The sequence below is a fragment of the Branchiostoma belcheri genome, unplaced genomic scaffold (assembly GCF_001625305.1).
Source record: "Branchiostoma belcheri isolate BF01 breed outbred unplaced genomic scaffold, Haploidv18h27 scaffold68, whole genome shotgun sequence".
In the NCBI taxonomy this organism is placed as follows: domain Eukaryota; kingdom Metazoa; phylum Chordata; class Leptocardii; order Amphioxiformes; family Branchiostomatidae; genus Branchiostoma; species Branchiostoma belcheri.
In genome coordinates this window covers 388,295-415,844 of record NW_017804331.1, presented here as the reverse complement: position 1 = coordinate 415,844, position 27,550 = coordinate 388,295, and the positions used below count along the sequence as shown (strand labels likewise).

The 27,550-nt window shown below is 44.6% G+C and overlaps 2 protein-coding genes across 4 annotated transcripts; both read left to right on the top strand.

The window, feature by feature from the left end:
- Positions 1-16,402, top strand: LOC109484015 (putative ankyrin repeat protein RF_0381). 3 transcript variants are annotated; one of them, XM_019787174.1, is made up of 16 exons: positions 1-237; positions 5,224-5,242; positions 5,371-5,450; positions 6,395-6,531; positions 6,962-7,061; positions 7,836-8,014; positions 9,679-9,789; positions 10,944-11,055; positions 11,578-11,617; positions 11,774-11,813; positions 12,531-12,716; positions 13,377-13,463; positions 14,307-14,389; positions 14,822-15,013; positions 15,518-15,632; positions 16,190-16,402. In XM_019787174.1, exons 1-16 carry the CDS (start codon positions 126-128, stop codon positions 16,358-16,360), a joined length of 1,764 nt encoding a protein of 587 aa, XP_019642733.1. In that variant the 5' UTR covers positions 1-125; the 3' UTR covers positions 16,361-16,402. The 3 variants fall into 3 exon arrangements, with proteins under 3 accessions (XP_019642733.1, XP_019642732.1, XP_019642734.1); XM_019787173.1 differs by having other exon boundaries at positions 2-237; positions 5,221-5,242; XM_019787175.1 differs by lacking the exon at positions 1-237 and adding an exon at positions 4,631-4,795 and having other exon boundaries at positions 5,221-5,242; positions 16,190-16,401.
- On the top strand, positions 16,381-26,241 carry LOC109483990 (transient receptor potential cation channel subfamily A member 1-like). Its single transcript, XM_019787147.1, has 15 exons — positions 16,381-16,397; positions 17,082-17,157; positions 17,713-17,781; positions 18,040-18,099; positions 18,237-18,307; positions 18,978-19,152; positions 20,980-21,060; positions 21,421-21,581; positions 22,276-22,417; positions 23,164-23,337; positions 23,817-23,885; positions 24,211-24,348; positions 24,632-24,720; positions 25,340-25,565; positions 25,971-26,241. Exons 1-15 carry the CDS (start codon positions 16,381-16,383, stop codon positions 26,112-26,114), a joined length of 1,692 nt encoding a protein of 563 aa, XP_019642706.1. The 3' UTR covers positions 26,115-26,241.
- Positions 26,242-27,550: the final 1,309 nt, after the last annotated feature.

Genomic DNA, 27,550 nt, shown 5'->3' with positions numbered 1-27,550 from the left:
ATTGCACACTGTGGGAACTACTGTAGTACGGAGTACTGCACAACAACATGGTTACAACCACGGTCCGCACGGAACAAGCGGAGTCCATATAACAGACCTGAGCTGAGAACTGACACTTACCGACGATGGCGTCCAAAGACTCTGAGAACGGGAACTTCATGCGGAACTTCGCGCGCAGGTTCAGCGCCGTTCCCGCCATGTCTGTGGACCAAAGTCACGGGGAGGGGGAAGTGTGCGGTGAGTAAATGTCGAGTCATGCTGTTTGCCGTGTAGTGCCGAGACTTCCGGGCCATATGGCTGCAACTTTGGCCCGACAACAGCCAGCTGAACTGTATCTGTCTTCAATTCAACTTTAAGTAAACAACTAGGTTTAGAGTAGGTTGACTTTGGTGGTTGAGTGACGTCCTGTTGTTTGTTTGTTTGTTTGTTTGTTTGTTTGACTTGACCATTGGGCCATATGGCTGCAACTTCGGCCCGACAACAGCCAAGTTGGACTATATCTGACTATTAAGGGACATGCACAACGTTAAGGATCGTTAAGAGTAGGTTTAGAGTAGGTTGACTTTGGAGGTTGAGTGACGTGCTGTTGTTTGTTTGTTTGTTTATTTGACTTGAGTAAATGTCGAGTCATGTTGTTTACCATTTAGTACTGTGACATACGGTTACACTTCGACCCGACAACACCCAATCTCAACTCTATCTGTCTTTTTAAGACATGCACAATTTTAAGCACTAGGTTTAGAGAGCAGGTTGATTTTGGGGGTTGAGTGACGTCCTGTTTGTTTGTTTGTTTGTTTATTTGTTTGTTTGTTTGTTTGTTTGTCTGTTTGACTTGAGTAAATGTCGGGCCATGTTGTTTACCGTTTAGTACTGAGACTCCCAAAACCCAATCTCAATCTCAACTCAGTACTGATACAAAACTTTAAACACTCAACATGTTTAGAGAGTAGGTCGACTTTGGAGGTTCAATGTCGCTCTGCTGTTTTAATTTGACTTGACCATTTTGCCGTATGGCTACGACTTCGGCCCGACAACAGCAAACCTGAACTTTATCTGTCTAGTAAAGACATGCACAACTTTATTCACTCAAGAGGTTTAGAGAGTAGGTTGACTTTGGTAGTTGAATGACGTCCTGTTGTTTTTTGTTTATTTATTTGACTCGAGTAAATGTCGGCTTTGAAAAACACGCCATAGCGACCTGACAGAGACGGAAGCGACTCTCCACAGGTTTTCACAGTGTCACGATGCTGGATTATCGGAACATGAGATCACCTTTTCTCGTCCCATTTCCGTGTTGTTGTGCTTTGAAACCTGCAGTGCCTGCCTGGCCAATTTTGCTACCTTAGGATCTGCTTGGAGATTAGACGGAAGCGACTCTGCACATGTTTTCACGATGAATGAATGAATGAATGACTGGTTTATTTGATCAACATAAACATGATCCTTAAAAAGTACATCGCAGCCAGGTAAAGTGGCTGAATTGCATACTTTTCACATCGATAGATAAGGCTATTTACAAATTGACATTTGGTACAAACATTAATATTTACGTAGTAATAATGTTCTAAATGCGGAGGAGTTACTGTTCGTTTGGTAGTTTTATCATGTATGGAATAGGACTGTTCTTGTATCTGTTTGTTCGTGCTCTGAATGTGTACAGAAGGTGTTTATTTCTAGTGTCTCTGGAGCTCATGTAGGATTATCGGCATGAGATCTCCTTTTTTTATTTATTTATTTATTGGTTCGGCTGGTGCAACACAGCCAGGGCAGCCCAACTAGCTTGAAGCTATTATTAAGGGCTGGCCCTGGGGAAAAAGTGTGGTTAAATACATACAAGTGGCATAAATTCTCAAAAACGTCTTATTTACATAGGGTCAACAAATTGTGGTCATTATCATATACAAATTACATACAATACAATTACATACCGTAAGATTGGTGAAAATACAATATAATATGTGACTGTGTGCTGTCTTATACAGAAAACTGGTCTCCAAGGGAGAGCCATATTTTAGCTTTGAATGACGCTAGGGATAAAGATCTCCTTTTCTCGCCGTATTTCCGTGTTTTTGTGCTGTGGAGTCTCCGACCTGCGTGTGCAGGATTCCTGAAGGTCACCTCTAGCCAGGGTCACCGGCTCTCCAAGCAGAGGTTTGGGTTTTGCTTGTTTTTGGTGTGTTCTTAGGCTTTGTGTTATCGGGCATTGTTTATTTTTGCACTGGTGTCTTTTTTTACCAGTGCAATGGCCAAGTGGGTAGAGTGCTCGCCTTGCATTCGGTAGGTCGTGAGTTCGATCCCCGACTGAGTCATACCAAAGACTTTAAAAATGGTCCATACGGCTTTCTCTGCTTAGCACTCAGTATTAGGGAAACAGTATGGGAGTTAAACACACACCACTACCAGTGGACTAGCCCCCTGCTGTAGTGATTACTGTGTGTGGCCCAGGGCTATAAAGCGGAGATGGGCGCCGCCCTATGCGTCACTTGACGCGGGAAGGCTCTTTAACTTTGACTTATCTTTTTTTTACGACAAAGTAAAGAACAGTGCAAAAAAGAATGCCCGATAACACAAAGCCTAAGAACACAAAAAACAAGCAAAAACCCAAACCTCTGCTTGGAGAGTACGGGTCACCGGCAACACGTGACCGCTTCGTACCGCTTCCACTTCCCTGTGTGACGTCACGGGGCTTGCTGTGCCGGTTCTTACATTTTCTAAACTAAAAAAAAGACATAGACTAAAATAGATTATGGTAATTACGACCTTATTTCCAAAAATCACAGTCAAATAAATAAAATAAAAAAACATTTACAAAAATTCACGTACATTTGAGATATGAGATCACCGAATTCTTGTTGTGTTGGCTCATACATTCCAAACATATATTAGGATTTAGCCTTGGGGATAAGACATGCTGTGCCTTCCCTAGCCTCTACCAGGCACCGCGGAACGCTGGAAAATAGTAGAAATTGGCCAAAAAAGCGTATCTGTATCTGTATAGTCGGTATAACTGCCCTTCGGCGTAACACACCAGCTTCGCAGGCACGCGGCGCGGCGGCAGCTAGCTATATCACACCGAACGACTTGTTACACTTAATCTTTGCACATTTGATTGCAGAAGTTGTTTAAAGGCCATGCTTGTACTATAAACTCACCCAATAAATTCGGCTAACATAAGCTACCGGACCTCAGTCTACCTCTGACTACCGTGGTGATGATGCCCCAACTGTGCTTGGTGGCAACGAGTTCCAGTCTACGATAGTTCTGGGGAAATACGAGTTTTTGAATACCTCAATTCTTGGTTGATAACTCTGATATTTGAAGGCATATATACATATATGAAGTTGGACGCCAGAGAGAGTACATTTTGCGACTCACGGCAGGATAACTGCCCTGGTATAGTCATGAGTATTCCCTTTTATATTATATGGCCATTTTCTACTAATTTTCCATCGATCCGCGGTGCCTGGTAGAGGCTATGCCTTCCCCGAATCACGTTAAGTCTGTTACAGTAGCGGTGTTCATGTGAAAGTTACAAAGTGGAGTTACAATCGATTGTTGTAGGTCTATATACATAGAAATTACAAATGCTACAAGTTAGTGACACAACCAACAGTCAACAGACTTAAGCTGTTCTCCAACTCAAAATTTGACTCACCAGCAATTTTCAACTGAATCACTCAGTCTTCCTCAGCTATCTGACCCAAATGCTGTGGACAGTCGAAAATTTCTGGTGAGTCAAATTTTGAGTTGGAGAACAGTTTAAGTTTTTCATAATGTAACTTGTCTACCAACTCAGATGAACTTTCATGCTGAAAAGTCAACAGACAATAGAGTTTTGTGATCGTCGATGCGGAACGGCAGTCACGCATCTGCAAACCCACTCACCATCCCGACCATAAAGATCACCACACCTCAAGAAATTTCCGAGAATTTCCAGCGCTTTCTGCACTACCCAGGAGGAAGGAAGTGTGGCAAGCGAACCCAAAAAAAGAAAATGACGACACCCTGGAAGTAGTAAAATTCTTAAGGCCACAGCAAGCAAATTTTATGGATGACATCCTCCGCAGACAAATCTAATGCGACAAGGCGGCCAAAAAAAAAAACAAGATTCTACATTTTCAAATTTTGACATCATAAACCTTGTTAAACAAGAAATAATACCTGGCCTATATTGTGCTAAGTTTACTGCCAACTATTACAACATCCATTTCTCAATGAAACAACTTTGTAAAATGAGTTTTCAATCATTGTACAAATAAAAGGAATGAATTGCATCACTGCAACAAAGTACATGTAAAACATTAAATCAGAGCCTTGTCTCGTCTCCTATCTTCATATTTATCTGCCATCCACGTTCCGGCATGGCAACAGACATCTTTGCCCATTTTCGGCATGTTCCGATTTTAGTCAAAATTCTCAATGATAGTCATGACTTAAAGTAGCTGCTACTTGACGGAGTAGAGAAGATGTTGTGTAATCTCACTGATTTGCACCAAGCTGATGTCTTGTTTTGACTTCTTCGGGAGATCGATCAAACAGACCACACCTGTAAGACACACACGCAAGGGTCTAAGACATACACCTGTGTCAGACGTGGTGGGGCATGTTCATCTTCATTATTCCTGGTTAATACCAGTACTATGATGAGTTGAACGCATGTTGTGTATAAAATACATGCCAACATGTTATGAGACATAGGCCTATGATACACATTGTCGTTGGCTTCTTCTTCGTGTCCGATATGATACACGTAGTTTGAGGAAAAAAACATCGGGTGCGGAGTGGCTGTGTACTGGTGGTAGGTGTTGTGTTTGGGAGTGTGTGTGTTTGTGTGTGTGTGTGTGTGTGCGTGCGTGTGTGTGTGTGTGTGTGTGTGCGTGTGTGCGTGCGTGCGCGTGTGACTGCGTGCGTGCGTGTGTATGTGCGCGCGCGCGCGTGTGTCTGTCTGTCCGTCCGTGTGTGTAGCTGTCCGTCTGTGTGTGTTAGTAGCAAGTACGAGCATTCCGAAAACAACGCCCGGAGGCACGTACATGTTACTGTGCATTTCTCGGAAGGAGCTGCAGTGTCTAAACACGAGTTGTACTTACAGATGACCTGCCCCTGACCCCGAGGTTCCAGCCGCCAGGCATGGCACGGCGTGTGAGCGAACCGGTCGTGCCTGGCTGTTTGTTTGTTTGTTTATTTATTTATTTATATATGTTTATTCATTCATCCTTGCAGAAGACGTTCCCCTGACCCCGAGGTTCCAGCCCGCCATGGCGCGGCGTGTGAGCGAAGCGGTCGTGCCTGGCTGTTTGTTTGTTTGTTTGTTTATTTATTTACTTATTTATTTATTTATCCTTGCAGAAGACGTTCCCCTGGACCCCCGAGGTTCCAGCCGCCAGCCATGGCGCGGCGTGTGAGCGAACCGGTCGTGTTGGGAGGCCGCCTGGCGGACGGGACGCGGATAGGTCTGTTTCCTCTGTTTGTTTGTTTGTTTGTTTATTTTGTTTACCTGGGGGTTTACATGTCGCCATGTCAGCGATTTTCAATGCTTCCTGCACATATAACACAAAACATCACTCCAGGTTTCAAGTTTCTTTATTTAACGAGAGTATGTCTCATATCTACGGTTCTGGTTTGCAGACATCCCTGTGCACATGCACTTTTGTTTGTTTGTTTGTTTGTTTGTTTTTATTTGCACAGAAAACATAAACAGAAAGTAGAGGACTGCATAAAATGCAGCCAAAAAAGGCGGTAGGCTGGGTGCCATCCTATTTGTATGCCGGGCCCCATACCCGCTCCCTAATATGATTCTTTAATAGCGAGTATGGGAGCCCCGGCATACAAATAGGATGGCACCCAGGCTCGGCGGGGGGGGGGGCATCATAAATACATTTCAAATAATAGATAAATAAAAAAATAGGTATGACAGAATATACAATTCCATGCTTGCAAATGATTGCATCCAACAAAAAATGCGATAACAATAGAAAGAACTAGAAAGGTAACATTTTCAAAGCAAATGCATAATGTTTACCTTGCCCAACAAATTACTGCTCTGTTTATTGTTACTCAAACACATTTAACATATGATGAGCAGCCACTCTAGCTCTGTCATAATGTAACCCAACACCACCGGCTGTCTGCTACAATGTTGTAATTAGTTACCATGGTGACAGACTCCTGGTCCAGGTCATTGGCTTTAATTGTTTGGAGAAGAAGAAGAAAATGATGAAGAAACAGTTGTATATTTTCCTTCTGCGAAGGCCCGGACCAGTGCCGGCTGGACGGCCTGTTGGTACTGGGCGGGAGGAAACTTTTAGAGCCCCGAAGACAGCCTGCCCAAACTACCATGCCCCAACCACGATAACACTGGATACCAGACTAATCAAACACACTCCTGTGTTGCCAGGTCAGGACCAGTGCCGTCTGGACGGTGCCGACGCGAACCGGCGGGTAACGGGCGAGTCGCTGAAGCGGGGAACGGCCTACATCTACGAGAACCGGCCGGCCCTGTCCAGACAAGTCAGCAGCGAGCCCTCCTTCAAGGTTCCATATACTGTTGTTTTTGTTTGTTTGTTTGTTTGTTTTTGTTTGTTTCGCATAACCGGTAAATGGCTTTTAGTCGGAACACACCAGATTTGTACATGTAAGTAGTACAAGCTGTGTAAGACTGGTCTGTATTAAAGGTTTGAACCACTCACAACGGGAAGGTCCCCTACTCTTTTTGAAAAGTGTGGTGGGTTCTTTAATGTGCGTGAGGTGTGGCTCTCCTCAAACACATGAAAGGCACAATTACAGTGTTTCCCGAGCGCATTCGCCAAATTTGACACATATCCGACTCTATGCGACAGTAAAACTGCGTTTCTCTCAGGATGTAGTGAGGACATCTCAGCCCAGTATATACTGACTAACGCTAAGCACCGTTATCCAGTTACTACTGTAAACGCTATGTGTATTACCCTCCTCTCCCGTGCAGGTGGAGATCGACCCTCTGGACCTGGTCTCCAGCACGATTCACGAGGCCGCCACTAAGAACGACGTGTCCTCTCTGGTCCATCTGCTAGAGGGCGGACACGGTGCGTACGTTGTTGGGTCAAGACTGGACTTGGTGTTTCTATGTTTCTTTTCTGAAAAAAATAACAGGATGATACATCTTACAGGTGAAATAATGTGAGAAAATGAAGGTTAGGCAGCGACCGTAATCTTCGTTTTCAGGCAAAAAGGAAACCATATACATATAAGAGTCCGAAAAAATTCCAGTGACAATGGCAAACTAAAATCATTTAGACAGAGTGTCCCTACCCTGGATGCCAGACTAGTATCGGCCGTTACCCGTTAGCCCTTTTCCTTCGGCGGCCATGAGCCATTCGCCCGCCTTTCTAATTTAAATTACCGCTACGGAGGAGTTGAGTCCAGGAGAATATGTCCGTTGTAAGGGCCAGCCTAACTCCCCCCGGGCGAAGGGCTCTTGGCTGCCGAAGGGAAACGGCTAGCGGCCCGAACCGAGTTTGGCATCCAGGGTAGAGTGTCCCAGGCAGTAAGCAAGTTTCCGTATGTCATTACCCTGCCTGGCTAAGTGCTCAAAAGCCGGCACTTTGTTCCTCTCGGTAAGGTACCTCCAAGTAGCACGGTCCTAGTGTCCAAGCAGATCGTTTGATGGCTACAAGACAAGAACGCAGTGCTAAGGCAGTATAAATCAATCAATGACACCATCAGAGAAAGAAAGATACCGGTACAAAAGGAAAGCCCGAAATTTAATAGCGCCCCAAAACTGACGCCTTAACTGCTGCCTGGAGAGTGACACGGTCCCTCTGCTGCTGCTAATCTTCATGATTTCCATCCATACACAGACATAAACGACAAGGACTGGGCGGGCCGCTCTGCAGTGTTTCTGGCCGTGCGGAACCACAGTTACGGCGCTCTAGACCTGCTGCTGCGGCACCGCGCAGACACGCTAGGGGTCGTCACGCACTCGGACGACGCGGCGCTCCACTTCGCCGTCAAGGGCGGAGACGTCAAGATCGTCAACGTGAGTTTAAAACAAGACTTTTGAAAAAAGTTTATCTCGGCCGCTGGCCATGTAGTTTTGTGTTCTTGGAGGATGTCCACATAGATTTGTGTAACTGCTAGAGAGGAAAGAATGTATTACCTAGTATGTTCATACCTGTAACACCAAACAGGGTAATAAGTTGGCTTCCATTATCATTTGCTTCAATGGAATTAGTGAAAAATGATCATTGCTAAATACAATATAACGTTAAGTATATGTAACCACTACAATAATTTTCATTTTATTTTATTTTTATTTATTTTTTATTTATTTTCATTTTATTTTTTATTCTGTTTTATTTTATTTCATTTAATTTTATTCTATTTTATCCGTTCTATGCATTATCAAACTTCTCCTCTACTGCTAGAGCTACTAAAACTTCAGACCGAATATATTAAACATTTTAATTCGCCCCCTCTAGCGGTTTGGGCCAAATTGCAGCTTTCCAAAAAAATCCAAGATGGCGGCGGCAGATCGGGGCGCGGCTCGGCGATTGCCGATTTCATTGTATTTTCCTTGGTCTTTTACGCGATTCAAGCAAAGAAAACAAGTTGACCACAAGAACAAAAGAGTAATACAGCACTGGGAATCTAATGGTCCGTTTTGTTGGGCGGTAATTTCTCATTTCAAGTGAATAGTTACTTGCGTCACAGTGATTTATTCACCAATCAAAAGCGACATCTTGCGACTTAAGCAAATATGGAAGGTTAATGTACATAATTTATGTCATTGATTTATTGGTCCAATTACAGCAGCTATTAGCGAAATTCTAGAACATTAAATGCATACTATGATATAAAACAATGGTTTTGTGGTAAACAGCATTTCCTCTTTTTTAGCAACTTCGTTGTATCAGAATAACGACACTATCATCCGGTAGGTCGACACCACAAAGTAAAGTATACATGCAGAGTAATTGGTTTCATTGGGTTTTTTTTTCACGGTCGAAATCAAGATTTATCCAACCATTCAACGTACACAACCATCCAACGTACATATTTTGGAGCACAATATCTCGGCCGCTTCAGGCGGCCGAGATAAAAATTAACTAGGAAGGTAACATATGCAAACTATTAAGCAAATGCATAATGTTAACATTCGCACATGGTCTGCTCTGTTAACTCTTACTCAAGCACATTCACATATATAATCAGACAGGAGTATAAATCCCTCCTGCTATAAAATTGCAACATGATGTAACCCAACGCCAGTTACCATGGTGACAGACGTCTGGTTCAGGTCATTGGCCTTATGTGTTTGGAGAAGAAGAAACAGAGCAAAAACAATGTTATCCTTCGGTAAATATAAATATTAGAACTGGAAAGGTAACATTTGCAAAGCAATAGTTAGTGTTTAACTTCGCACGGTCTACGTGAACAAGCTACTGCTCTGTTAATTCTTAATACTTATTAATTACTCAATGGAGGTAGAAAAGTTTACCTCCGTGATAACTCAAATGCCTTCATCCTGCCACTTGCTACATAATGTAATCCAACACCACAGTGTGATAGCCGTCTGGTCCGGATCATAGATCTTATGTGTTTGAGGAAAACAGGAAGAAGAAACAGAGCAAAAACAGTGTTTTTCTCTGCGAAGGTAAACAGAATGTCTGACCTTTATTGAACATCTTACCGCCGCTGCAGAGTTTGCTGACGTTGGATGAGAACTGTGACGTGAACGTGCGCGGGAACGGCGACCTGACGCCGCTGCACCTGGCCGTCAACAACAACGACACGGAGATGGTCAAGGTGCTGGTACGTAAGTCTCCCACCTGGCGCGTGGTAAGGTGGTGGTACGTACGTCTCCCACCTGGCGCGTGGTAAGGTGCTGGTACGTACGTCTCCCACCTGGCGCATGGTAAGGTGCTGGTACGTACGTCTCCCACCTGGCGCGTGGTAAGGTGCTGGTACGTAAGTCTCCCACCTGGCGCGTGGTAAGGTGCTGGTACGTACGTCTCCCACCTGGCGCGTGGTAAGGTGGTGGTACGTACGTCTCCCACCTGGCGCATGGTAAGGTGCTGGTACGTACGTCTCCCACCTGGCGCGTGGTAAGGTGCTGGTACGTACGTCTCCCACCTGGCGCGTGGTAAGGTGCTGGTACGTAAGTCTCCCACCTGGCGCATGGTAAGGTGCTGGTACGTACGTCTCCCACCTGGCGCGTGGTAAGGTGCTGGTACGTACGTCTCCCACCTGGCGCGTGGTAAGGTGCTGGTACGTACGTCTCCCACCTGGCGCGTGGTAAGGTGCTGGTACGTAAGTCTCCCACCTGGCGCGTGGTAAGGTGCTGGTGAGTCGCGCACAGTCGCACCGGACGTGTGGTAAACGCCTGTTCTTCTACACCCTTTTTTTTGCGATGTGAATATTTTGACAGTGCGACCGTGCGGGAATCTCCAAGCAGTTTTTTTGTATCAAATTCTACTCTTCCCTGCCGCCTCCCGAAGCCTGATAGAGGCTATATTAGAGCATGGAGGTAGAACTCCACGATACCAGGTGACGAACGGTTGTTGTCGTGCCCAGGTGCAGCACAACGCTGACAGTACCCAAGACGCCACCTGAATTTGGCTGGCGTAAAAGAGATACAAAAGACATAGAACGATAAAAACGCATAAACGCCTATCAGAATATCAGGATAGGAGGTAACCTGTCTAGTCCAGTCTATCGCCATTGGGGCGGGTTTTCTTCGGGGCTGCAGGAGCTCTTCCCCGCCCGCCTCAGCTACGTTTCCCGGGAGGTTTTGCACGACAGGAGTTAATCGACTCCCGGCGTACTAACCTCTATCGCAGGCGTAACACCCCTACCGGGCGGTCTGTCGAGCTGGACGGGGGAAAACTAGTAGAGCCCCAAAGACAGTCTGCCCCAACCCCAAATAGACTGGATACCAGGTGACGAACGGTTGTTGTCGTCCGCAGGTTCAGCACAACGCTGACGTGAACGCCATCGACTCCACCAACGTCACGCCCATCGCGCTGGCGACGTCCCGCTGCTCACCCGAGCTCATGTTCCACCTGCTCAGCCCCAGAGGTAGGTGTAGCCAGAACTGGTCTTTATCCGGAACCGTGCCTTATCCAGAACCGCACTTTATCCAGAACCGCACTTTATCCAGAACCGCACTTTATCCAGAACTGCACTTTATCCAGAACTGCGCTTTATCCAGAACTGCGCTTTATGCAGAACTGCACTTTACCCAAAACCGTGCTTTATCCAGAACCGTGCTTTATCCAGAACCGTGCTTTATCCAGAACCGCGCTTTATCCAGAACCGTGCCTTATCCAGAACTGCACTTTATCCAGAACTGCACTTTATCCAGAACCGCGCCTTATCCAGAACTGCCCTTTATCCAGAACTGCACTTTATCCAGAACTGCGCTTTTTCCAGAACTGCGCTTTATTCATAACCGTGCTTTATCCAGCTAGAACCGCGCTTTATTCAGAACCTGGTATGGTTCTGGATAGTCCACGTGTATCCAGAACACTATCCAGACGAATAATCCCTAAACCCTTTTTGTGATGGCTAACTTTAACTGGTTGTTTTGTTGTCCTGCAGCTACGGGTGCTTTCTGCGTCCGGACCGAGCAACAGAGCAAGTACGTGGGACTCAAACTTGTATTTGGGACTTGAATTGGCATTCTTAAGGAACATTAAGTAAAGGGTATCTTTTGCTTGCGATCCTTTTTTGTCTACACTGCTGACGTCAGCGTACGCGTGTGCTGATATCACGTTTTTTCTTTCCTTGTGTCCAGTGGTAGGCTCAGGGGACCGAGGACCGCCAGCGAGTCAAAAGTGAGTTCGTGTCTGGTAGATTCAACCTAAACCGTGACGTAAATCGAGCCCGGCCCTGTTGAAGTAAAGCACAACGCATGTTGCCTCAATTTGCAATGTGTGCAACCCGTTACTGAATACCATTTGTCTAAATTTTACGGAGCAGCATAACCACATAATCATGATAATCATAACCTTGCCATGTTGTTATGTTACTTTATACAGTACTGTATTCGGAAATGTGTTTAGTTTTCCTGAATCGTCTCCCTGTATATTTCTAATCCTCCGTAGTTACCGCCGGCTCCCTTGTAGCTGTATGAATCTAAGCCGTAACCTGCGTGTTTCTGTCAGGACAACATAAATAACCAGGTACGAGATGCAGTCGCACGCTCCTGATGCTGGCTGCACTATATTCCACCTGATACACATACCGTCTACAGTAACTATTGACTAACGGTGACCACCTGATACACATACCGTCTACAGTAACTATTGACTAATGGTGACCACCGTTATTCAGTAACTACTGAGCTGTACATATATCTAACCTGCGTGTCTCTGTCAGGACAACATAAATAATCAGGACGAGATGCAGCGTACGCCCCTGATGCTGGCTGCACCGTTCCACCTGATACACATACCGTCTACAGTAACTATTGACAAACAGTGACCACCGTTATTCAGTAACAACTATTAAATATAAGCTGTTCATATATTTAACCTGCGTGTCTCTGTCAGGACAACATAAATAATCAGGACGAGATGCAGCGCACGCCCCTGATGCTGGCTGCACTGTTCGGTGATAGCGACTCTCTTCGCCTGCTGCTGAGCACCGGCGCCGATGTGAGGAGGGTGGACTGTGACAGCAGGACCGTGCTGCATCACGCAGTCGGGCACTCCAAAGTTCTGGACATTCTGCTGCAGGTAACGGCTTTGCTTGCTTGTTTGTTTGTTTGTTTGTTTGTTACTGACGTCAGGCGACAGGACTGTGACAGCAGGACTGTTCTGCATCATGCAGTCGGGCACTCCAAAGTCCTGGACATTCTGCTGTAGGTAACGGCTTTGCTTGCTTGTTTGTTTGTTTGTTTGTTTGTTACTGACGTCAGGCGGCAGGACTGTGACAGCAGGACTGTGCTGCATCACGCAGTCGGGCACTCCAAAGTCCTGGACATTCTGCTGCAGGTAACGGGCTTTGTTTGTTTGTTTGTTTGTTTGTTACTGACGTCAGGAGGGTGGACTGTGACTGCACGACTGTGCTGCATCACGCAGTCGGTAACGGATTTATTTGTTTGTTTCCATTAACTGGTAAACCGCCGTCAGACGTAACACACCAGTTTTGTACACCAGCACACGTAAGTACAAGCTGCGTAAGATCACTCACATCGGAAAGGAGGACCCCTACTCTCTTCAATAAGTGTGGTGCGTTCTTTAACCTGCGCGGGGTGTGGCTCTCTCCAAACACGGGCCGAAAGGTTGGTGATTCAATCCAGAAGTTTCCAACCGAAGCCTTTATATCAGTATAAAATCCACATCCTACTCAGTGCCACTGCGTCTAACACGTCTGTTCTGTTCTGTCTGTTGAAGAACACGAAAGCGAAGCGTTTGCTGGAGAAGAAGGACGGAGCGGGCTGTACACCGCTGCACCACGCCGCCCAGGGCGGGTTCGACAAGGTACGACATGGTTACTTAGACTTAGACTTAGGGGCTCCCGCGTCTTGTGACGCATGAGGCAGTCAAAGTAGCTCAGCTTCCTCTGTCAGCAGGCAGCCTCAAGGCTTCCTTCCAGCTCATGCTGACTGCCTGAAGGTCCCTCTCCACTGTCTGTCGCCAGTTCATCTTTGGGCGCCCCCTCCTTCTCTGTCCTTCTGGACACCACTGTAGGGCCTGGTTGGCAAATCTGACAGGTGGGAGTCTGACAGCGTGTCCTAACCAGCTGAGCCGGCGTTTGCAAATGTTGGAGGACACTGGTTGTTGCTTGCCTTGAAGTCTGATGTTATTATTTGAGACAGGGTTACATCTCACTAAAACCAGTCTTTGGAAGTAGCTTTGTTTGATCATTTGTTTGAGCTTTTTTTAAAGTCCGAAAATAGGCCTTACACGTCTGCTTTTACCAGCATAGATACATGTATGAGATTCTTTATCTACATGAACATGGGATTTTAGCACAACGTTTGAACAGTGTGAATCTTACCACGATAGCCTGACACTTCAAATGCAGTACTCATGAGTAAAGAGACTCTTTTAACACAACCAAGTCTTTTATTCAGCCGACGTGGACAACAGGAAGAATATGTATTCTAAATGTGGATCCGAATTAAGTCAAAGACATTTCAGTGACCGTTTGTCACCTTCCTCAGGGCAATTCTGACTGGTTCACATTGCAGACAGTCACCGGAACGTCGGCTGAATACAAGACTTGGTTGTGTAAAAAGAGTCTCTTTACTCAGTGTCTTACCAACCTGATGAAACTATTCACGGATGCAGTACTCATGTTTATATGTGTGAACCCCACAGAACGTGCGGTCGTTGATAGCAGCCGGCGCCGACCGCAACTCCAGGAACAACAACGGGGAAACCGCGCTGCACGAGGCAGCCAGGTACTGAAATCTTTAACAACATAACTACACGCCTCTAACAACATAACATATACATATGCATTTACGCTTGTAACATACTCGCCTCTATAACAGTAAGAAACAACATGGGGAAACCGCTCTGCATGAGGCAGCCAGGTACTGCGCCGGCAAGCCACAAGAACTAGTATATAGCCTGAGTGTCAGCCTTTTGGCTTTTGTCCACTCCCCACAATTCGCTAGGTACTTTTCGGCAAGCCACTTGAATTATTATTATGTGTCTGCATCGTACCTGAATTATGAGTTCTGATCTGGAGTTCTGTGGGGTCTCCTCAGGGGTGATTTTTTTAAGAAACAGGCTGGCAAAATTTAGCAGGCGGCTGTCTTCCGCATAAAGTTAAGGCAATGTGGCCCTACAGTTACATGTTTAACGTAGTTCCTCCCCCGTTTCCGCAGGCACGGCCGTCTGAACGTGCTGAAGACTTTGCTGCGCGGGAGCGGGCGGGAGGGGAAACCGGGCGACTCCATCAAGGTCCGGCTGGTGAACACGGCCAACTCCCGGGGACTGCGGCCGCTGCACCTCGCCTCCAAGTACGGACATCCGGAGGTCGTGCGCTACCTGCTCGACAACCACGCCGCAATTACACAGTAGGTATCTCTGGATCAAACACGCGCGCGCGCACCCCCCCCCCAACACACAGATATGCCGCTATAACACAGTCAGTACCTCATCTTATCACAACCACGCCGCCATTACACAGTAGGTATCTCTGGATCACACATCAGTCCGCTACAATGTTGTGTTTCAGGACCGTGGAGGGCATCAGTCCGCTACAATGTTACAATGTTGTGTTTCAGGACCATGGAGAGTACCAGTCCGCTACATTATTACAATGTTGTGTTTCAGGACCATGGAGAGTACCAGTCCGCTACATTGTTACAATGTTGTGTTTCAGGACCGTGGAGGGCATCAGTCCGCTACAATGTTACAATGTTGTGTTTCAGGACCATGGAGAGTACCAGTCTGCTACAATGTTGCAATGTTGTGTTTCAGGACCGTGGAAGGCATCAGTCCGCTACAATGTTACAATGTTGTGTTTCAGGACCATGGAGAGTACCAGTCTGCTACAATGTTGCAATGTTGTGTTTCAGGACCGTGGAGGGCATCAGTCCGCTACATTACGCCGTGAAGAGCGGGAACCAGAAGACGGTGGACTGTCTGCTGGACGTTCACTACGACTGTCTCAACTGGGACGACGATAACGGGGTGAGGCTTACTGCTGATGGCCTCCGCTATAGTAGCTGGGAGCTCAGGGACTCTAATCATATCCAGAACCGTGCCTATCTAGTTCAATTTATGAATGGGTTAGGGTTAGGATCAGGTGTGCTTTTGGATAGTCTCCGCGTATCCAAGAACATAGATTTGTCCCAGGCATGGTTCTGGATACACGTGGACTGTGCGTCATCATGGTTATGGATACAACAGGGACCACCATTGTCATTCTTCAACATAATGGAAGCCCATATCACCATATGACGTTTTCACTGTTAAAAAGCTTGGAGCAAAGTTAATACTGTCCTTTTGGGATGAGTATTATCCACGTTGACCTCTTAAAAGAATTTATTGACTTATGCACGTCAGGTGCAATTGTCTAGGTTTTGATAACCTCAGACCATCCCGTACGTTTGTTGTATAGGTCACCTTGGCAGCAAGCTTCCTCCCTCCAAAAGTTGCTACTGCCATTTCCAGTGAATTTAGTAATGGCTTAGTATTAGTGAATTTGATAAAGGTTTTGACGAATAAACATTTATAAAACATTTCAGAACACGCCCCTCCATGTGGCGGCGAACGAGAACCTCCCTGAGATCGTGACGCTGCTGCTGTCGGACGGCGCGATCATCACGGAAAACCTCCACCGGGAAAACGCGCTGGACGTCGCCATTAACAAGGGCTCGGAGGACGCCGCTCTCGCCATGGGCAGGCATGGGCGGTAAGTCACTCCCACTCTCTCACCATGGGGAGGCACGGGCGGTAAGTCACTCCCACTCTCTCGCCATGGGGAGGAACGGGCGGTATGTCACTCCCACTCTCTCGCCACGGGGAGGCACGGGCGGTAAGTCACTCCAACTCTCTCGCCATGGGGAGGAACGGGCGGTATGTCACTCCCACTCTCTCGCCATAACTATCATTTTCATATGTCAAGCATTCTTTAAGGTACCCACATACCAAAAATCATGATGATCCGTCAATCGGTTCTTGAGTTATCCTCCTTCGAATATTTTTCAACGAATACTTCTGCAGTTCCAGAACAAGCCGCTAGGGGGTCCAAACCCATGTCACTTGTTCCCCACCCAAAGAGCTACCTATCATCCAAATTTTGTGTCCCTACCATGTCCAGATCACGAGATATCAAAACCGGAAGTTCAGCTGCAGTACCATAACAAGCCGCCAGGGTGCCCAAATCTAATCAGTTCCAGGTCTCATCAAGACCTACCCACCTACCAAATATAAAGACAATCCATCTTAGCCTTCTTGAGTTATCGTGTTGACACACACACACACACACACACACAGACACACGAACGCCAACGAAAACATAACCTTCTTGGCGAAGGTAAAGATGTACGAAAATGTATTTGTACACTGTTAACTCCCAGTTTTCACTGGTGTCGGTCAAGTCGCACGCTGAAACCGTTTGCTTTTTGTTCTGCACAGGTGGAGTGACCTCTTGCGACTGGACGACAGACCGCAGCTGCCCTATCTGGTGGTGGAGATGCCCACCGTGGCTGTGGTAAGTACCTGCTGTACCCAGAACCGTACTTCATCCAGAACCATGCTTTATCCAGAACCACACTTTATCCAGAACTGTGCTTTATCCAGAACCATGCTTTATCCAGAACTGTGCTTTATTCAGAACCGTGTTTCATCCAGAACCGTGTTTCATCCAGAACAGTGCTTTATCCAGAACCATGCTTAGGATATCCAGAACCGGTCCTGGGGCACGTTTACGTTCTTGGATCTGCAAAGACTATCCAGAACTGTGCCTGATCCTAACCCATTCAGGCATAGAACTATGTGTAGATAACGTTACATGTGGCTCTGTGCACAATATACCGACACATGGGTCATGGACAGGTCACGGGTTGCACTGCTGGTGTCATGACTGACAAGTCAGGCTTTAGCAAACAACAATAGGTCCATTTACGATGGACAAATTTACCAAATTTTACAATTATTTTACATTTACAATTATTTTGAAATGAGTGGTTGTATTGATGATTCACGACTTCTTGGTGTAATAAATATTTGACGCCTTCAGTAAACTACATGAACATTTGTCTTTCAGGAATTTCTGAATCGGTTTGGTGTGGAGAAAACCATAAAGGAAGATGATAAAGACGGAAATGACCACAAGGTAACGTCACTGGTTCCAACCTTGCTGGTTCTGAAAGCTGCACAAATTGATTGGCTAATTAATCTGTCTGCACTTTTTCTTTCTGACCGCCTGCTTTCTCACTTCTATTTGTACCGGTGTTCTTGTCCCACCCAGCATATAGTTACACTAGTTATATGGCATTATAAAGGCTTCCCAAGACATTCTGTTAGCATCGTTAGTAACTTTTCATTAAGTTAAGTAAACATATTTTAACAATTTAAACTCTTGCCCGAACAGGTGATGTCGTATGACTTCAGCTACATGTACGAGAGACGAGAGGGTTTGTCCTTCCTCAAGGTTAGTGCACAATGTCATGCAATTTATAGACACGGCAGCTCATAGCTTGTGATTGATTTTTGAGATGGGAGTTTTAATGCTGATCAACATGTTGTCTTTGTAAGATCTTGTTTCCTTTATAAATGCCCCTCCCCCAGGCGATCATCAGGAATCGGCGCTGGAAGTGCCTGCAGCATCCCATCGTGGAGAAGTTTCTGGAAGTTTACTGGTGAGTTCCTGCTCGTAACTACGGTTTATTTATCTTAACTATGGTTTACACCCATCGTGGAGAAGTTTCTGGAAGTTTACTGGTGAGTTCCTGCTCGTAACTACGGTTTATTTATCTTAACTAGGAAGAGCATCCAGCTGTAAAAATCCTGCTTCAAAAAAGACTTGTACTTGGTGCAAGCACGTCTAACCCCTGGTTGGGGAAAAATGACGTTAAATTCGGTTAAAAAAAAACAAACAAAAAAAAAACTATGGTTTACACCCATCGTGAGGTTGTGCCCGGATATACTGCAAGTAGTGCTGTTAGTATTGTCTTCAACAGGCTGTTCCATTTGCATGAAAGCTACTCTGTTTTGGTAGAAAGCTACTCTGTTTTGGTAGAAAGCTACTCTGTTTTGGTAGAAAGCTACTCTGTCATCAAAGAAGGAGTAAACTGCTGATCCAACTTGTAACGTTAGCCTCTACCAGGCTTCAGAGGCAGCTGGTATTTGGTCAAAAAGACAGATAACATGCCAGGGTCACTCCAAGCGGCAAACTGTACTCCTTTCGTGGACCAACTCCCCCGGCATGTCATCTGTCCATTAAGCCAAGTCCGCTCCTGGATTAACAAATTATTTTGTCTCAATGACCGACTTTGTTTCTCAGTTAGTTTCCCTACGTCTAACCAACAGGGAGAAGATTGGGTTCCGTATATTCCTGGCGACGTTAGTGGTGTACATGGTGTTCCTGGGCTGCCTGACCACGCTGGTCATGAAGCAGGCCTCGGAGATTTCACAGAGGCGTAACAGCACCAGGGAACAGACTGCCACCTGTTACAACGCTATGTTCATCTGTGACTTGTCTCAGGTACGGTTTTTATGTTTACCGAAGGAAAACATATTGTTTTTGCTCCATTTCTTCTTCTTCGCCTGTTCCAAACACTAACCTCTGACCTGGCCAATGGCCTCTTTTGTTGACGTCTGTCACCATAGTGACTGGTGTTGGGTTACATAATGTTGCAATTTCATAGTAGGCATTTAGACTCCAACTCCATATACATGTATGTATAAGGAGTCTAAACACCAAACTGGATGGAGGAAAATCGTTGGTGGCCTATGCTCCACACGGGGCCCAGGGCCCAGGTAAGGTAAGGTAATACATGTACTGTATGTGAATGTGTTTGAGTAAGACTTAACAGAGCAGACCATATCCGAAGGTAAACATTATGCATTTGCTTTGCAAATGTTACCTTTCTAGTTCACATTTATTTTGGCTTCCCCATTCCATCTCTCACGCAGCATACAGGTACGTCATGTTATGTCATATGTGGGCCATGATAACGTTTGATATGGGTGTTCTGGCTCGTGCGATAACTACCCGTATCACATGGGGTTCAAACGGTTATCACACGGGCTTCCAAAAGTTTCATGGAATAATTTTGTGCTTGCCTCTTTTGAAACATTGAACTTCAAATGTCGGAATTGATGCTGTTAGTACATGTATTTTGGGACACAATTTTTCTCCATCTCTGGGACCTTTGGCATTGAAATGTATGTTTCCTAGGGTGCGTATAATTACATGAATACCTATATATGCTGTATGGAATGCACGTCACGAGCTGAATTGGGACTCAGATACCTTACTGTAACTACATTGTACTTATAATTAATACCGGCCTACTCCCTGAAATTATAAGGTGGTTAAGTCGCACTAGATAGAAGTGGTAACTTTTAAGCCAAAGTCTAAAAAATTCTTGTGATAATTTTAATAAAAACTATGCAATATTTCAGGAAACTGTGCAATATTGTATGTCCCGATGTATTGTATAATGTTATATGTCTAATATCTCCCTGCATGTTCAGTCAGTTATGGCCGACGTGACCTAATCTCCAAGCAGATATTTTGGTGGGGGTAAGACAGTATCAAATTGGCCAGTCTGTATCCATTTCCCCACCCAAGATCTGCCTGCACTCGAACAGGGAGGAGCACTTCTTTTCAAAAATGGTGTTGCTGCCCCTCCTTGTGCCCCTATTAACAGCTATCAAAAATTTGTTGTGCTAAGATTTTTACAAGCGGTTTATGGCCTGAATCTGGGACAAATGCAGTCACCCGCGCACATCTCAGTGGGAGTTCTCGCCTAACCCTGTCGAGATAATACTGTATGCTGGTACTAAAATATGCTGGCTGAAACATACCTGTAGAAATGTCAATAAAATATAACTGGGCTCATTGTGGTTCAAAACTGCAGATATCACAAAACATATGTTGGACCTTCTTTCCTTTAGTTAAACTGAAAAAAATAACAGTTGGTGAGGGGACCCATAGAGAGTAATGCTCAACCAGCTGGCCCACTAGGAGGGCAAGAGCCTTGCCTGGTGGTCAGGGCAATAAACTACTTGGCAAGAATATTTTGATCAGGCAACAACTAGGTGTTAATAGCCTTTGACGTTTCGACTGGAGGCAGATCTTGGGTGGGGAAATGGATTATACAGACTGGCCAATTTGATACTGTCTTACCCCCACCAAAAGATCTGCTTGGAGATTAGACGTGACCTGGGATATAAATGTTCCTTTCTTTTATTTGTGAGTAAAGAATGATTTTACGTCTTGAGAGATACAGAGTGTATGTTGTACTATATATATACATTGTAACATGAGGAAACATTTACCTACTTCACATTTTGTGCCCTACAGGAGCTGTGTGTGCTCTCGTACCTGGTGTTGGTGTTCGCAGCCCTCGGGCTCATAAAGGACTTGTACAACCTCGTCAGACAGGTGAGTCGAGGAAAATCACATGGTGATCTTTTGACCAATAACTTCGGGTCACACCAATTCAATTTGTTGGTTTTTGTATTTTGACAGTGCCTTCCCAATCCGTAGTAGCATGTGTAGTCCAGTGGCTAGTGACCCTGCCTCTGGACCAAGAGGCTGGGATTTGGCTGTTGTCGCTCTCCCGACATGCACGCTACTAAAGGGTCTGAGTCCTTAGGACGGCACATTGTGCTTGTTGAAAAGAGCTACAACGAACCTGTAAATATTTTACATATCATCTGTCTTCTTTGTCATGACAGTGAGCTAAAACTGGATCGAGATCACTTTCCAGCCCAAATGGTTGAAGTTGTTTTGATATTACAGGGCTTGGATTTCCTGACTGTCAGCAACCTGCTGGACTTCATCATGTGCCTGGCTGCTCTCCTGTACGCCCTTCCGGTGTCCATGTACCCGTGTGCGAAGACCTATGCCGCCACCATTGCGGTGTTCCTGGCCTGGATCATCTTTGTTCTCGTGCTCAGGAGGTGAGATTTGAGTGTTTCTGGCCATAATTTACTCGAAAAATCGGAAAGATTGAGTGTAACAAGCCGTTCAGTGCAATGTAGCCAGCTGCTGTCACGCCATGTGCCTGCGATGCTGGTTTGTTATGCCGAAGGCGGTTATACTGGCTAAACCAATACAGAAAAAGGCCCAGATAAACTTGAAGATGATTCAAAAGTTTAAAGAATGATCAGACTAATGACATTTCATTTCCCTATCCTTGCGTGCTTAAATGTGATAATTGAGATGCAGCTTAATTTATTTATCAAGAGATGACTTCACAATCCAGAGTTGACTTGCTGAGGCTTCAGTTTATTTTTTATGTGTTTTTAAGGCATTTTTACTGTGCTGTTTTCCATACTGGTATTTTTTTACGCCAGCGAAGGGTAACTGCCTGGCAAATGGATACAGCTTGGCTAATTTGAAACTTTCAGCTACTAAAAGATCTGATTTATTTTCACTAGCCGACGTTTCGATGACCGTCTGTCATCTTCAACAGGGCAATTCTGACTGAAGATGACAGACGGTCATCGAAATGTCGGCTAGTGAAAAATAAATGGTTGTAATATAAAGAACTTTGCTATTCAGTTGTTTACCAACCTGATGAAATTATTTACGGTACTGTAAACGAAGCAGTCCAAGTTGAGTTTAAGCTGATATAAACCTTTTCCCTGCCAGGATCTACGTGTTTGGTCTGTACATCATCATGATCGGCAGCATCTTCATCACGATGATCCGAGTCGTCATCGTCTTCATCTTCTACCTCTTTGCCTTCTGCTTCTCCTTCTTCTACCTCGTCACCATCGCAAACACGTCACTGGTAAGTCACCATCGCAAACACATCACTGGTAAGTCACCATCGCAAACACATCACTGGTAAGTCACCATCGCAAACACATCACTGGTAAGTCACCATTGCAAACACATCACTGGTAAGTCACCATCGCAAACACATCACTGGTAAGATTATTCTACAAGTACCTAATACCAGCACAGAAAAAAACAAGAAACGGTCATGCTTTAATGTATCAGATTTATCAACCAACGATTGAGGTGTTCAAGTCTTGTATTTTCCGAGAACTGTGCCATAAAGCACAGTTGGGGCATTATCATTAGAAAGCTTTAAACATCTCCTGCAATCAAATGTTAAAAGATTGGGTGTAACAATTCATTTTTCTGGAAAAAATCTGACAAACAAATCAAATTGGTGTGGCCTAATTTGTGTGAACAAGGTCACGTGTCTGTAACCGTAACTCTAACGAGTTAACGTTTGGAAGTGGTTGTTGAAAATTCTGTATGTAATCCTTGTGTTGGAATAAAGTTCAACATTTTACTGTGATTAACCAACACAGATGAACTTTCATGATAATGGTGTGACCTAATGTGCGAATCCATGCCGTCCTGTTGGGAGATGCGTTTGACGACTTTCCCTGGGCTTAATCCAGTTCAGTTTGGTCTTATCTTGGTCAGACACTGAGAATATAAGAGTTACCCATAGTCATGAGTATGACATGAAACAGACTATCTTGCGACTACAGTAATGCTAGAATATATCCCGTCCTGTAGGGGGATGCGTTTGACGACTTCCCGAGAACCTTCTACACGCTGCTGTCCATGATGATGGGAGAACTCGACATCAACAGTAACTTCCGGCTCGGCGTGAACACCAGAAACTCCTTCACTCTCGCCCTCCTCCTCATCTTCATTGTTGTCATGTGCATCATCATCGTAAACTTGCTGGTTGGTCAATTTCAATGTTTCCTTGCTGTGTTGTACGTTACGCAGTTGCAATCTGAATTTCACGAATTTCACTGAATTTCACGGTACAAGTCGGCACTTTCAGCATCACACCACACAGAACCCGTTTCTATTTGGTCGTGATGACAAAATAAGTACATCAATAGTGTCCTACAATGACTAATATTCTAGAATGAATAGTTTCATAGAACTAGTAGAATAAATAGTATTTCTAGAATGAATAATTTCCTAAAATGAATAGTTTCCCAGAAGGAATAGTTTCCTAGAATGAATTAGTTTCCCAGATTGAATAGTTTTCTAGAATGAATAATTTTCTTGAATGAGTAGTTTCCTAGAATGAATATTATATAGTTTCCCAGAATAAATAGTTTCCCAGAATGTATCTATTTAGTTTCGTGGAATGGATAGTTTCTTAGAACAGCACATTTCATGCCCATGATGTTTTCCCAACCCTTCACCAGGTTGGTCTGGCAGTCGGTGACATCAAAGCCATCCGGGAGGCGGCAAGACTGGGGCATCTCCAGATACAGGTGAGCTCCTAACTAAGTATCTACGCATGACTGTATTTCCTTCATCATCACATGGACAGGCAAATGTTGTATCCAGAACCATGCAGAGCTTATGCTCAGGCAAGGTTCTGGATAGTCCAGGCGTATCCAGAATCTAGATTTGCCCCTGGCACGATTCTGGATAGTCCATGCATATCCAGAACTGTGACTGGGGCAAATCTACGTTCTTGGATACATGGAGTCAAGGAGACTTATATCCAGAACCGAGCTTGATCCTAACCATAACACGTTTAGGTATAGAATAAAAAGGCAGGACTGACGTGTGTCTGCTTTTGTTGCCCCCTAGGCGGAGTACATGTTACACAAGGAGTGGGGCACCACTCTCTTCCTCCGGCGCTTCCAGGTCCTGCATTACGACGAAAAGAAACGGTCCAGAAAGAAGATGAGCCTGATTGCCAGAATAATTCCCCATCAGCTGAGGGAGGTAAATCATACACCCTGTACCTACTTGTGATATATCAGTAGCCTCCTCTGCAGACTCCTAGCAGGACAGTGTTTGCAAGCACAAGGGAAGACTTAATTTTGATGTAGTCATGACTGTGGCGGAAATGACTGTTCCGTACTGATGGATCCTTAGAACACTCCCAAATCTTGCCTACTTACAGCCATTGTAGCACATTTATCATGTAATCATGTGTATGTACGTGTGCAAATTTTGGGTTGTAAGGCTGTCCATAGTAATCAAGGTTCATCAAAATTTGTTGCAGCTTTTCGATGTGAGCAAAGAGTTTGAGGAGGAAAAGTCCTGTTCATGTCACCAGATAATGGAGGAAACAAGAGCGACTCTGGAAGCGAGGTACTAGTACGATGTTGATTAGAGGTACCGTAACAAAAGATTAAAACCTACAGGTGACAAAATATTGACAACAGTATCTGTCAAACTCACAAGAAAAATAGATAACCTTGGTTGGTTCTGTTACGTATGAATTTGTTGAAAGTATCTTTCTGATCCTTTATGACTGATACTGTATGACCATACTGCTATGGGGCCGGTGAGGTGTATGACCAAGGCTGAGAGCTCGACTATATTTGACGGATATTGTAATTGACCCAGACTGAGGTTCGGAAGAACCCCCCCCCCACAAGGCTAAAAGGTCCACTGTTTGGTCCACTTTTTATCTAAGGGTCCAATATTTCTCACTGATTCGTATCACCAGCGGGTCTGGAATCGTATATAAAAACTGCCTACTTTGTCATTGCAATTGAATAAAAAGTTATCTCTGATTTTTTTTCTCTGAAATCCTCTCAAAAACGCAGGAAATGCCATTTCAGAAGGTTCATTTTTCAAAATTTTCCGGGGGTATCCCCTAGGAACCTCGCACCCTGGTCCCTCAAGCAGTGGAAAGAACCCCCTCATTCAAAATCCTGGCTACGGGCATGGAGCTTGACTATTTGACTGATCCTTTTTGACCCAGGCTGCGAGAGGTGACGTGTAGCCTGTCAAGCGTGCAGCAGGAGCTGAGTCAGCTGGCCAAGCTGCCGCCGGCGTCGCAGGACCCAGCGGCCGCCCCCACGTCGCCGGGCGTCGTCCCGGTTGCCCCTGACGACGATGATGATGAGGGTCACGTGGATGACCTGATCGACGAGTACCGGCGCAACGAGAACAAACTGTTCCGACAACTCTCCACCGACGGAGACGAGGTTGGTTTATCATGTTTACCTTCGCAGAGGGAAAATGTACTGTTTTTGCTCTGTTTCTTCTTCTTCTTCTCCAAACCAATAAGGTCAATGACCTGAACCAGACGTCTGTCACCATGGGAACTGACAACTCTCCACGGATGGAGACCAGGTTGGTTTATCATGTATACCTTCGCAGAAGGAAAATGTACTGTTTTTGCTCTGTTTCTTCTTCTTCTTCTCCAAACCAATAAGGTCAATGACCTGAACCAGACGTCTGTCACCATGGGAACTGACAACACTCTACCGACGGAGATAAGGTTCGTTTATTGTTCTCAGTTTCACTTACAATGTTAGAAGTACCCATCTGCATTTTGCAGAGAAATTTTCAATGTTCAAAATGATCAAATAAACCGTTCTTTCATTCAGGTCTTCCGGCCGAGACTCGGCAGCAGCGTCAGCATTCTTAAGAAACTGCGGAAGAAATCTCGGAGGAAAGTGAGCGTGATCGAGGAGGATGAAGAAGGGGAGGGAGAGGAGGAGAAGGCGGAGTCTGAGGAGACGAAGCTTTGATTCAGTTTTACACGCTGAAATCGACTTACACAGAATTATGTACAGGTTTACACTTTAGGCCACACCAATTTAATTTGTTTCTCGGATTTTTTCACAAAAAATCAGGAGCGACAGGGCAAAAACAAAAAAAAAACAGCCCAAGGCACCCCATGATAGCCAGAAATGTTACAATATGAGCCATGAAGTGAACATACCAGGCTGGTTTATAATTAAAACGGTAGATTTTGAACTTTTGATTGAACAAAATTGCATTGTTATATTGAAAAACTTAAGAACTAGGAAGAAAAGGACTTTTTTCAACTGTTGGGGACAAAATATGTCTTTCATTGAGCATTTTGCAGTTAATTTAGAACCCCCCCAATTTTTTATTTTTTTGCAAATTGGAAGAAAATGGACAGGGCCATCCGAGAAGCAACAAATTAAATTGGCGTGGCCTTAACTGTTAACACTTGTCTGATGATACAAAGCTTTGATTCAGATTCACACACTAAAATCTTCCAGATCCGCAGAATTACGCACACCACTAACTTGGATAGGGGCATAAACTACATGTAGGGACATACTGTGAAGGGGCTGCTTTCTGCAGTGACAACTATATAATTATGTTATTTATATATATGGCAATATAATCATTGTAACTTGAGTTTCTTAGTTGATGCATTAATTTTATCTTACTAGCCATGACCACTGTATCTTAACAAACTTTACTCAATTGAAATAATTATAGATGAACATGTATATTTAAGCACTTTCTTTTGTAATGAATATACTATTATTATAGTGTTATGTCATTTGTGGCATTTTTCATGTGACATACAAGTATTGTTACATGCCAGTTACCATTGATAAAACTGAGACTAAAGGGGCAACATGTGTAGCTTAACAATATTCCTTAGAATTTGACAGCTGTACAAGAAAAAATGATAACCCAATTTGAAAGAGAGAAAAAAAATCTTGTGTTTTCATACATGATTGTACATGTAAAAAATGGATTTGTGCCAAAATTTGTTATTGAAAATGAAGCTAAAAGCCATAGAAGTTAAAAATTCCTGATGTGATGATGAACATCCAGAAAAGTGTAGAATATAAATTAGAAAGCAGTTAAGATTTGTCAATTAAGACAAATAAGTATTTCCTGCTTTCATTATGTAGTACATGTATTATAAATACTGTTATAGCAATAATAAGGTCCCGATTAAAACAATACTAACAGTACAAACAGGCTTCTCTTTTTTATTTGCTGTCCTATTTTTCTGTGCCATGTAGGAGATCAAATGCCAGACTTACCAGCACTTGATTTTGACATCATTGCTCATTCCTAGGCCTGGAAGTAGTGTAAAATATTTAAGGTAGTCTCCACCAGACTCCTTTACAGGCTGAATGAATAGTAGAAATCAGCGTAAAAAGATTGTAGCTGGCCAGGAGAGTTTGCAGGC

What these genes read in the sequence shown, in the direction of transcription:
- LOC109484015 (XM_019787173.1), top strand. Translation starts at nt 126, where the DNA reads ATGGCGTCCAAAGACTCTGAGAACGGGAACTTCATGCGGAACTTCGCG. An exon ending in GGCGGACGGGACGCGGATAG is followed by an intron (nt 5,451 to 6,394) that starts GTCTGTTTCCTC and finishes CTGTGTTGCCAG; the next exon opens with GTCAGGACCAGTGCCGTCTG. An exon ending in GCAGCGAGCCCTCCTTCAAG is followed by an intron (nt 6,532 to 6,961) that starts GTTCCATATACT and finishes TCTCCCGTGCAG; the next exon opens with GTGGAGATCGACCCTCTGGA.
- LOC109483990 (XM_019787147.1), top strand. An exon ending in CCATCGCAAACACGTCACTG is followed by an intron (nt 22,418 to 23,163) that starts GTAAGTCACCAT and finishes CCCGTCCTGTAG; the next exon opens with GGGGATGCGTTTGACGACTT. An exon ending in TTCCCCATCAGCTGAGGGAG is followed by an intron (nt 24,349 to 24,631) that starts GTAAATCATACA and finishes AATTTGTTGCAG; the next exon opens with CTTTTCGATGTGAGCAAAGA.